Here is a 12,687-nt window from a genome sequence, read left to right as displayed (position 1 = left end):
TTTCTGTCACACACGATCCCCGAAGACGTGAGGCGAGCGGACGGCGGCTGATTTAGCCAGCGAGGAGTCTGCGAGTTATGCAACGGCCTATTTCTTCTTACATAACGCTGCAGTTTCAGAAGATTAGCCCCGCTACACTGTTCTCCTCGTAGCAGATGCCACAGCCGATCTCCTCTCGCAGGCATTATGCATACATGTTGAGGAGCTGTTTAGCCGTATAGAGCCGGAATCAGCCTGAAAGAAGAGATGCAGAGATACAGTATGATGGTCTATCTGGCTCCCTCACACAAGCACGAGAGAGAGAAAAAGAAAAAAAAATCTGCACTCATGTTAATCTGTCGCTGCAAATCGCACATGAAATGTGACATTAGGAGTTGAAATGCTTGCTCAAGCTTTATGAAATATTAAGTTGCACCACGTAGCAGTGTCAGATGTGTGTGTCCATAGAGAGGGAGAAGGGAGGGGATTGATTGCTTTTCGTTGGGCATCCAGTCATTCCTCCCTCCGTGCTGCTCCACTGACTGATTCATAAGCTAATAAATACTGCAGTTTTGCATACTTACACTGGTATGTCACGTTAGACTCGGGCAGATACAGGCTGTGATAGATCATTATCGGGGAAACGAGAAGGAGGCTGATGAATGGTTTGCATTACCGCCACCCGCGGGGCCATTAATATGAAATCTGTCACAGCGAATCATAAGCATCAGCAAATCTCTGAACTGGTCAGCCGCGTTTCCGGACCGTTTTCTCGAGGTGCGTCGAGGCAGCAGAATGCAAAAACACCTCGACTGATCTAACTGTCAGAACATTGCTAAACCCTGCAGTCCACCCGGCGTTCACTCCTCCGTTGTTTTCTCCGTCTGATCCGCCCGTTTGGCGCCCGTGTATCTGAGATCTGAGGGGGAAATGCACAGAGACGTTGAGGAAATTCAAACAGATCAAGAAGAAGAAGATGCGTGTGGAGGTGAAGCTGTAGAGGAGCGAGAGACGAATTGTGATTGAGCTGTAAAGAAATAAAAACCAAGAATTAGAATCCTCCAACATGCATTCCCCTTTGTCTATTTCCCCTTGCTTAATTGAATAGCAGCGCGTGCGGCGAGGAGAGAACGAGATCTCGACGTGTTCAAAAGGGGCTTTGATCTGAAAGCACCTTGAGGCCCTGGAGGATCATCAAGGTTCCCCGTGTCCTTTTATCGCTCAGTGTTCCTGTCTGTCCTCTGCTCCTCCTCTTCCTCCGCTGCCTCGTCTTCTCCTGCCGCTGTGATCAGCGAGAGCTCTCGCGCTGCCAGATAACCCTGATACAGACGCCTCATTCTGGCGCTGCTGCGTAAACAGCGTTTACCTCGACGGCCCTTACAAGGCCGCGTCGAACCCAATCGGAATCCTCTCCGTATTCTGCTCCTTCTCGTCTGCTGCTCAGAAGCCCGAAGCCAATTTTCTTCATCTTTGAGGGTAAAAAAAAAACGAAGGAGAGACTAATTAGAGGATTACAAAAACTTTTTTTTTTTTAAATTGGCAGCTAAACTCTGCGATCATATTATTTGTGTGAGGAGCCGATCAGCAGTTTCTGCTCGGCGAAAAATATCTTTTTTTTGTTGGACTAAGATCTTAGATATATGACAAGGACAGCAAGTTTGTGCTTGAGAAATGAGAATAATTAGAAGTAAATAAGTTTCTATAAGGAACTTTTAACTGGTTATGAAACTTTCTCAGTTTAACGTTGATGTAACTATACGAGCCCAACAAGGAGAAGATTGGCTATTTCTATATCGATTTTTAAACGGGTTGGAATCCTACTCCTTCCACCAGGAGTACAGCTACGCTTCGATGCTCTGCCTGGTTGCTTTGCCTTGTTGCATTGCCGGTCCCCGCGGGGAGGCAACACTGACTCCACGCTCCCGGGGGCCCAGGCTATATTGTAGAGAAAGGAGGCACAGGAAAACCAGAACCAGGGCTTACTGCGTCAGACTGTCAGACTCTGCTGCAGTAAGATTAGAAGTTTTCTAAAAAAGACTCTGATGCCCGGGAACACTTTTATCCCCAGGGGCCGCCAAAATCAATAGAAAAATAAAATTCCACATAGAAGCTTTCATTAAAGTTGATGCAGATGATTTTGGTTGAAGATTTTCATTCCAGTCTGCAGGCAGCTTCCCCAACGCCCTCCCGCTGAAGATCTCTGATTGCTTAATTGAACTGAGGAACTAAAAGCGATGCAGGCTTTCTCAGGCACTTAGGCTTTAACTGGATGTAATTGAAATGTATCACAGAGGACCCCCTACCTACACCTCTGATGGACCCACAGAAAGAAAAGATGAGCTAACCTCTTGGAAAAAAAAGAGCAAAAATGTAAGAATCTTTCTCCTGACATTAGCCGACAGCTGAAGCAGATTAAGGGCTACTAAGCAGTAGTTTAGAAGCAGTGGTGTTTAAAGAGCAGCCAGGGCTTATTGTCAGTTACCTACCAATCCCTTCATTTCAATGATGCAGGCTTGACTGCTCCTAGTCATTCAAGGAGGGTTTTTTTCTTCTCCTTCTGTTTCCAGAGATATGTTCGCTTAAGGGAAATGGCCATTAAAATGTCATTACTGCTACACTAAAATCATTTTTTGAAAAGCACTGGTTCCCAGCGGCTTCCTGTCGTAATGGGCTCAATACATTCCCTCAGCACCGGGAAGAACCCTAATGTTGCGGAACACAAATGCTAATCTCTCTGTAAATATCACTCAAATTCACTCTCCCTTCTGCTTTTCAGTCATAATAACATGAACTCATTCTGCTCGGCCCCGGCAAATTGAATTAATTCTCCAGGCAAAGGTGTTATGATTATTCCAAGCTTCCGAAGTGTGTGGGCTGTAATGGAGATGATGCTGGCATTCCCCCTCCATCCAAAAGCATTTCGCTCACCAGCTCCGTGTTTTTTTCTTCTTCTTGGGCTTCAGTGATTACATATTCATTTACGTGCACCTCGCTAATCCCTCTCCGACTGTATTCATATTCGCGTCTTCAAATCAATATCGTATTCCGCCATGCGTGGAGAGAGAGTGGGCGCAAAGACAGCAAGGGTCAGTCCATAACATGAATCAATTGATTAAGTGCCTACGAAGCTGGAAGCACTTTTGCCATCTGAGACGTTCAAAGCCTCTTTGCAGAATGAGATCATATGTTGAGTCCATCAAGCTCCACTCTGAGAAACTCATCCTGGTCTAACTCAGTCCATGAGGGAGAGTCCGTTTCCTGCCCCCGCATCGATTCCTGTTGTTTATTCTCACTGTTCAACTTCTACTCAGCCGATCGCTCGACGGCATTAATCACATCCACCCGCACTTCCACCCGCACCGCCGTTTGAGCTCGCTCAATTAATGCCCTAATTGAGGTTGTCATCAGTGCATGGCCACGCTGTGGCCTTGCCTGAATACCACTTTATGCGGCACCAAATAGTGGTTAGGATGCACATAAATTTGGCTGTGATTATACCGCTCATTAACTCACTGTACAACCTCTGCACTTATTTACTCAATTAACTAGCTATTTTAAGTTCTGCTAACATTTGGATGTTATATTTTCCTTTTTGAAATACTTAATCAGCCATGAATAATGGAAAACAGCCGTGAGCGGAAGCCACGCGTTCACCTCCGAATAGCTCGGCATATGGAAGGTGGCAAAATAAATGTGCATTGCTAATGAGATAATGGAATCAATGAAGGTGTTGCTGCAGTGGGCAGATAGAAGTTCACCCCCCCCCCCCCCCCCCTCCCCCTCCTCCGTGCAACCAGGAAGTGTTCGGGCGGCGGTGCGGGCGGCTTGTGACAGGACAGAACAAAACTGTAAGAGAAGATTTACTGCCAGACCAGAGAATTAGTCTGTAATGGTGCTGTCTGGTAGGCTCTCTGGCAGACTGTAACTCTGCAAATGACTTTGACCTTTCCCGGGACTGAGGACAGGAACTACAGTGGGAGAGCAGCGAGATGGCGGGAGATGAGAGGAGAGTAGGCGGTTGACTGTAATAAACTCGAAGCAGTGGGCGGCTGTCAACACTAATAGATGGAGGAGAGGAGGGGGTCACCGGGTTGATGAATACTAAAGGTGCCTCCACCAGTTTTTTACCAGGCTGATGGGTGTGAGATCAGCACAGCATCAGACTTCAGGCGGCGAGGGCCCTTTTGGGGACTTAAGGAAAACATATTTAGGTTTTTGACATAGGACAGCAATATAACTGTATTGCATTGCAGTGTAATGCTCCTGTTTAGTTGACAAGTAGACTGCTTCAGTGTCATGAATTTCACAGACAAAAGACACAATGAGTTCCTTTTAGAATGAATACCTGTTATGCAATTGCAGCTGTGAATGAGGCGTCTTTTGGGTGTTGATGGTTAATCATGTAAAATAGCACAGATCGGAATGTTCCATATACTTAAATGTGATTTTAGGATTGTTTGAAGTCGGTTTGGTACGCTGTAGTCTGACGTGCACCTCTCCAGACTGCAGCCACCGTCATCAGTCTGTTGTCTCTTCTGTGGTTTAACGTATAGCCTAAGCTCCAACTCCAACATGATCTGCTCAGCTTCAGTCATTGTGCGGCGGTGCATGAACCCCGCCGGTGAGAATACATGTAGACGTACAACCATAAATCAGCCTTTACTCTAGGATGAGGCTCTGTTGTACACACTGTGCTATGAGCTGAATGCTAAAATCTGCATGCTAACATGCTCACAATGACAGGCATCACATGCTAATGTTTAGCAGGTATAATGCTGGCTATCTTTATGTTCAACATTAGCATGAGAACATTTGCAATTAGCATTGATTGGCTCATGGGAACTGTTTTTTTAAGTCATAAACCAAAGTACTGGACATTACACAGCAGAAGAATTAACCAATAGCATGTTAGGATACTTGTGACAGCTTGCTTGAACCTTTTAGTAACGTTTCCAGAGTGTTTCCCAGAAAATTCAATTTTGGGGGATTTTTAAAAGAATCGCAAATGCTCAAAATTCACTTGTGTGTTTCCTTTTTTTTGTGCAAAGGTGTTTCCATCTCTAATGTTCTCTATCGCCCTTTGTCTGTAGGAACGGGGAAAGATCGGCGTGATCTTCAACGTGGGAACGGACGACATAACCATCGAGGAGAGCGCAGTGATGGTGAGCGACGGCAAATACCACGTGGTGCGATTCACACGGAGTGGTGGCAACGCCACACTACAGGTGGACAACCAGCCGGTCATCGAACGTTTCCCCTCAGGTAGGAACAGGGGCGGTCTGGGCACTGGGGGGGCTATCAGGGTTGGATTTGAACTTTTGTATTATTGAATTCTTAGATAAAGTGGGTAACACATTGGAGAGAGAAACAAGGAGCTTTGGAAAAGAACCATCCACCAATGTGCTACTCAAAGTGATTTTTATAGAACATTCTGTGAGGCCTCTAGTTTATTTATCGTGATTCATATTTAGAGTTTTCCTGCATTATTCTAGGTTTGGTCTAAAAGGGAGCATTCAGCTCTCTGCAGGTAGTCTCCCATTGGAGCTCCTGGCACTGTGAAAGCCAGCCTTGAATCAAAGCCAGCAGAATGCAAATCTGCCAGTCAGTCATGGCTGGTGGGAATGGTTTTGCCCAGGGAACAGAAAAAGGACACTTTGGGAAAGGATGTGGAGGTGCTAAGTCATGCCTCGGCTCCAGACGCAACACCATTACACAAATACGCACTAAAAACGAGGGCAAACAGACGATGAGTCACTGCAGGGAGTGTGCTAATTCCCCCACTTGTTGTTTAACCATAATCATGCTATTCTATAACAGCCTCAGTTATGAGGCTATTTTTGGTTTGGTGCGGAAGCTCTCAATTAATTTCTCTCTCCACTGTGTTTCCCCTCTGTTCATGGTTGTTCAAAGGAAGACATTTTTGTGTTCCCATCATGAGTTTGCGTTCGGTAAACAGCTAAGTCGGGCTCTGCTGCCTGCTGGTGTTAGCTTGCGTTAATGATCACATGGAAATATAATAACCTGAGCACGAAGGTTTTCTGGCACATTCAGAAACGTGCCCACTAGTGTTTTTACACTGCTGAAGTCAATGCCTTCCATCTCCTAAAACAAATCAAACCACTGTCTATGTATCGCCATTGTTCCAAACAGCAGGACGTGTGCTACTAACGTGGCCTTGATATTTACTCCAGTTGACATATAGAGCATGGGACTGTGATATTCTCCGTCAGAGCAGTAATCCCATATTTTGAGGCTTTGTCTTGGCGTTGGGAGAAGTGTATTCTCTTGCTCATCCATCAGCACGGCAAGGCCACACTAAGAGGAGGAAGCGCCCTGTGACGGTTCACTCTGTTCAGTTGTTGAATCAGATATATTGATATACATTATAGCCTTCGACTAGCGCTAACTGTCTGAAGAAAAACAGCGAAGCAGCCTGTCAACATCGGCGAGTAAATGTCATCATCCAAATCTCTGTTTCATCAAGAGACGCTAATGCACGGCCTATATCGTATTCCCTTTATTCCGCTTCCCTTCCGCCCTCCGTGCAGCTGCTGTTGTCTTTTTCAAACGCTTCTTTCCTTTTCCTCCGCTCGATCAACAATTGAAGAGTGTTGTTCTTTTGTCGTTTGTTGGGGTTTTGTGTTTGCCTGCCGGGGGCTGGAGCTCATGTGAAGTTTTTAGGAGGTTACGGGGACCGAGGAACATAAATGGATGGAGGAGGGGACGTTTCTTTGGTGTGTAGAATAGCTTTGATTCGGTTATGCAAGCTGGATGCACTCACACTATTTTGGGGCGCCTGCTTTGAAGGCTCCGGTGTACGCTTTGAAGGCTCCAGCCGTCATCGTCTGGCAGGGCGGCGTCCTGGGGAAACAGAGATGTTACACATTAGGCAAGCAAAACCTCGGATGAGGCTGAGGCACAAAAGGGCGGAGGGATACGTTGGGGAAAGACTCAGATAGGAGGGGGGCACTACTTCCTAACTTGAGGCGTTTAAAGAGAGAGAGTGAGGTAATATTTTGTAGAGATGGCAAAGACAGAGGGGGAGCTCCCATATTGAATCAAGTTTCTGTGACCCAGATTGGAGATTTAGATGTCTCCTGATTCTCTAAATGGGACAAAATACTCACACAGACACAGTCAGACCCATTTCATGTTCTTCATGCTTTTACTGTGCAATATCATCGCCATGAATCCTGAATCCTGAAATGTCCATGCGAGTCAGATCGAGAAGAAAAGAGAACAGGTCGTCTTGAAAGATGCCTCCGAGTGTCACAGGTGCCAAATGTGTCCGGATCCTCGACAACAACAAGTATCCTGTGACACCTCCCTCCCCAAAGCCACCGTTGTGACCCACATCAGGAGGTCTCGTTTGGATGCTGTCGCAGTCTTGAGCCCCGTCGATTTCTTCGTGCATTATTTATCCTCACGTAGACTTTGGCTTAAGAACTGGAAAAGTTCCCAGAGGGATAAAAGAGAGAATGTAAGTAAATCAGTCACGTCGCGCGAGAAAGCCAGGTTATCCTTCAGTACCTATTCTTGACACACACATATTTACACGCACTATAATGAGGGATTAGATGGGGAGGCGCTTGCATCGCGGTACAGCCTGGGCTTTGCCAGCATCTGGCCTACAAACAGAAGGCCGTTGCTGGGGGATGATTTAGAGAGACAGGGTGTTAACAGCGAACGTGGACGTCACGGGTCAGGCACATTCAGCGGCAACGCAACACGTCTCCTGATGGCCCACAAAGTGATGTTTGTAGTCCCCGGGGAGAGCGCGCACGTTTTTTTTTTTTAGTCAGCGTCTGATTCTACGTGCAACAGTGAATGCGTCCATCTGTGTGCATGACATCGTGTGTGTGTGTGTGTGTGTGTATTTGAGGGATAGAGAGCAGACAAAACATGTCAGAGGAGCGCCCAGCCAGCTAATCCAGTGTGTCAGGTGTCCCCGCCGGGTCCCACAGCAGCAACAGTTATTGGCCCAGCACACCTCCCACATTCCCAAAATGGCAGAGGGACTCAATAACATCGCCGTCCCTGCCCCACTGAGCACCGCAACCTGGCCACGGATAAAAAGGACAGACTGTAATTTCCCAACTTCACATTGGATTCCCTTTATTCTGCAGCCGTGCTGTGAGGGAAGGCAGCAGATATGATGGGATTAATTGTTTGGTCTGCAGTGGTTTGTTTGCAGTTTGATACGACGCCCTGAAGAATGTCTGATTTCATCCTGAGTGTCAGATTAACACAGCCAGGACACGGCGGCCCCATCACTGCTCGTAGCTGTAAGGCTTCTGGGTTGATCTGTTACCACACCACCTCATTGTCTTTAAGAGAAGTAAGGTGATGTTTATTCCAAGGACGATTGCGTAAAAAGAATGGTCATATAGAATATGGTTAAATTAATCCACTCTGCCTCGTACAGTTATCATTACTTTACACATAATGCAGCAGACCTTACAGAACATTAATTAAAGCAAGACTATGCGGCTTTTGGAAGGACAAATGACACATTCTTTCTTTCAAATGAAAAGTTGCACAAGAATAAAACACAACCTTTCTCGGTTGATTCCACTCAGAGCTTTACTGTTAAAGCCTGACTTTATGCGGTTTGTCCAGTAGTGTGCCTTTCTACAGCTAAACAAAATATGAGTCATCTTAGTAGCTAACTGCATTGGTAGCATGGTAGCAACCTGTCAATCCCAAGGTAGCCCTGCCCTTAAGCATCCCCTGCTTTCTGGTCTGTTTGACTCTAAATGGACCATAATTTCATAAATGAACATCATACTGGATTGAAGAAGACTTGAAACTAGAGATTGAGACCATAAACTCATGCTTACAATGTTTACTGAGATAATAAATCAAGTCAGAAGTAGGATCATGTTCTCATAGACTTCCATGCATCAGACTTCTTTTTGCAACCAGAGGAGTCGCCCCCTGATGGCCAGTAGAGGGAATGCAAGTTTAAGGCAGTTAGCATGGTCTTCATCTTTCAGAACCAGAGGTTGTCGCCTGGTCACAAGTGATGATGTGATAACTGTAATCGTAGCACAAGTATATTGCAAAATGCACCTAAAGTTTGCCACCATACGCTGCAGGTCATACCGGACCAAGTCAGATTGTAGTGAGACGAGTGTATTGAATTGAATAACAGTGCTTTTTTTTTTGCCAATGAATTCAATGATTCATGTGTATGAGGGAGAGTATGTAATTGCCTTGCATTGTCTGGCTTTAATAATCCAGCTGAAGTGTATATATATATATATATATATATATATATATATATATACATTTTCGTTGCTGGTATGATTTCCCCAGAATGTACTAATGATGTAGCAGAGACAGAGCTCTAACATTGTTTCCCTTTTGATTTTCGGTCGAAGTGTATATCAGCAAAGAAATTGTCAATCAATAACGTGTTACTCTGTGTGCAACAGTCAACTACTAGCAATTAAAATTATAATTGTGACTTAAAAACCCCATGTCTAGTCCTGCAATTATCATATGGGCTGTTAACCCCTTAATGGTGTTCAGCCTCTCAGAGGGAAGTCCGATGCTGTGAACGGATGCCTGCTTCTGCATTAATCCCCGTCTTGATAAGGAGCCGGCCTCACAGCAGCTACTGCTTCCTCAAGAGTCAGAATGGGGAAGAATGAGCATCAAGGGAGGAAATGTGTGTGTGTGAGTAAACCATGTGTGCTTGACGATTCAAGTATGGATGCATACATAAACAGGCCTTTTTACGGACTTAAGTGCTCTACGTACATGTCCCTACATGTGAGCACCTGTGAGCGTCGAGGGGGATGTTGTTCCTGTGTCTCATCGTCATCTCTCCTCACATTAACACCTTGATTGTAGTCATCAGACAGCAGATTATGATATTACAGTAAGAAGTGGTGGAGAACCTGCATCCATTTCCTGTGGGTTTATACCACACTTGGCATTTGGACGTCATCGCGGTGCCCCCCCGAGCTTTAGATAATCGTTATGCATTTTTACAGCAGTGGTTATATTGTCACCGTGGCAGAGTATTGACTGTGATTACCATATCTTGCTTCCTCATAACCGTGCGGTTACGACCAATGGGAGTGCATGGTGCACGGCCTTTCTTTCACACTTAACGTCTCTGGCTCACTTGCCAGTATTTACAGGCGGTAGAGCCACTGTAAAGCTGCCGCTTGGCTTTAGTTTCTGACTGCAGTTGAGTAGAATTAGAAAGAGGAAGTTTCAGGGGGGGGTGGGGGGAGATATCGGAGAGGAAAAGCAATAGTACTCCACGGCAAAGTGCCTGTGATGCATTGCTGGAAAAATGATGGACTGAGGGAGAAGATGACTTAAGAGAGGGGGAGATAGAGAAATAGAGAGGCTGGGTGGAAAGAAGGGAAAAAAAAGAAAAAAGCATGTGTGCTGGGAGCCGGCTGCTGTCACCGCTGTGATGGATGAGGCTTTGCATGTTACTGAATAATAAGCACTTTATAAATTGGATTGCATCACAGCAAGGAAGATTACATTTACCAAGTACAGTGTTGTACACCGTGTGCACACCGCTGACATGCAGGCCCACACACACACACACACACACTGTAGCGTCCCACAGTAATAATTTCATAACTACTGCTACAGCTACTTGCTAACAAAATGACTGGCAATTGAAATGCAATGAGACACGACAGTGTTCATTTTGGAGCCGAGCTCCGCGCCGCTTAGTGCTGATCATAAATCAAGGACGGGGAAAGAAAGAGGAAAGATGCACACAGCACAAAGGGAGGGCTATTGTCATTTCCTGTTTTCTTCGGTTAGGCATTTAGGGGTTCTGTTCAGCGTGAAGGCTGGCCATTAGAGAGAGAATAAAGGGGGACGAAGAGAGGCATGTTGTCTCTTTGTGCCGGCGAGGTCAGCTCCAGCTCCTCCTCTGACTGAGCCTCAGATAAATGGTTGAAGTAAAGGGGGTCAGCTGTGCTCTCAGCTGTGCTCTTTCCTTTCTCCTACCCCTCCTCTTTTCCCCCCCATGTCTCCACTGTTTGTAGATATCCATCTTTTGTCTTCGCGACCTCCAAACTCAGTGAGAAATGAAGCGGATTGTGAATAAGCAAGGAAGATAAATGTGAGGAGGGGAGGTTGAGGCAGTCCACAACCGCTTCCCTCTCGGCAAAAGCAATATGAGAGCACTCAGCGTCGGCAGTTAAGATACTAAAAGTAGGGGGAGAGCAACAGGATTAGGACAGGAGTGGGGTGCACTCTCTACAAGACAACACAGTCGGACAAATGGCCGGAGGCACCTGGACTTTAGCCGAGCATGGGCTGCGTTTCACTTCACTAGCTCAGGCCTCCGAGCGGGGAGTGTTGAAGCAGCCCTATGTGACTTTGATGGGCCACCGAGCAGAAGATCGTGGACGAGCGCGCAGGGCGATGCGCCGAGCACAGCGTGGCCTCGCCAACCATCTGCACCGTCTCATTGTTTCCGGAGAGCACCTCTTTGTTTCAGCCAGGCTCGTTTATCTGTTAACTTGTAGTGCTTTTGTCATTAATGGTGCTTAAGGTAATTACAATATGCACTGTAGCAGAAGCACCAGGCAGTGTGGTTTAAGTACAAAGTGTCTGCCGAGCCATCATTAAAGCCTGTAATTAAGCCCAACATTGGGCTACCTGAACTTAATTTGTTTACGTTTTAATTGTGCTGCTTTTAACATCCAGGCCTACATTAATGGTAGACATGTTGAACTTTGTACCACGGCTACTATAAAGGTGTTAGCTTTAGATTCTATGATCATCTTATCATACGCATATCTAATATCCAACTGGAATGAGGAAGGGCAGCAGATTTTTACACCAGAGACACAGAGAAGATCAATAACAACTGGAGGTGTTATGCAGCTAACTGGTTAACGTTGGAAAAAGGCACATTTTCCTTCTAAGTCCATCATGAGGCGGTGAATTACTCTGTAATTGGTACAAATGATGCCATGAAGATCTATCAGTGATTGTTTTTTAATGTGCATTGACTAAATGAATACATATATTACACGTGTTCATTATTTATCAGTTATGGATGGAGTTCTACATTTCATTGCAGTTTAATAACACCCCTGAGGGGAAAAAAGATGCTTCCTATAGGCCTTGGATCTGATAAAATGCGTAACTGACATTTGTCGTAATTTGGATTTGTATTTCACTCATCATTATATCTGGAAAAGTACAGCAACAAAGTGAGAGAGATTTAATTGAGGTCAGCCAGCTCAGTCACTTGTCACTGATGACAGTTCCCCCTCGTTCTGCCGGTTCTTATTGGGCCTCTGGTGCTCTGCGACTCCTTCTGATTGGATCTCGCACAGTTGGAAGGTATCTCCAATTATTGGCCTGTGGATACGGCATGACGGAGAGGGAAGGGGAACAGAGAAATAGTGGAGAAAGCGATGATGAGAGAGAGGAGACGTGGCTAAGCAGTGCAGAGTAGGAGAGGGAAAAGATTGCTTTAGGTAATTAGAGAAGTGACAGCTTTGATTTCCACATGAGTGTGTGTGTGTGTTGGGGGGGTTCTCTGGCACACTCTGGCAGCCACCTCGCACAAATCCACCGTGGCCGAGATGAAAGGTGCTGAGCATCCTGTCACAGAGAGAGGGGAAGGAATGAAAAGCAGCCCGTTGGATTGATAACTGCTACGCAGATGAAAGATGAGCTGCCAGTTAAAACAGCGAGATGACATTTGTT

At 45.8% G+C, this 12,687-nt stretch overlaps 1 protein-coding gene across 5 annotated transcripts in view; it reads left to right on the top strand.

The window, feature by feature from the left end:
• The window catches only part of nrxn2b (neurexin 2b), a 573,287-nt gene that overhangs the window by 522,905 nt on the left and 37,695 nt on the right, over positions 1–12,687 (top strand). For all 5 annotated transcript variants that reach the window (XM_084003189.1, XM_084003188.1, XM_084003186.1 and 2 more), the window contains one exon: positions 5,070–5,241. In XM_084003189.1, the coding sequence (XP_083859315.1) occupies positions 5,070–5,241 (172 nt within the window). The remainder of the gene's footprint in view (positions 1–5,069; positions 5,242–12,687) is intronic.

The sequence above is a fragment of the Eutrigla gurnardus genome (genome assembly GCF_963514095.1).
Source record: "Eutrigla gurnardus genome assembly, chromosome: 23".
NCBI classification, from domain to species: domain Eukaryota; kingdom Metazoa; phylum Chordata; class Actinopteri; order Perciformes; family Triglidae; genus Eutrigla; species Eutrigla gurnardus.
Note: the sequence above shows the minus strand (reverse complement) of the source record. Positions and strands in the feature narration are given on the sequence as shown.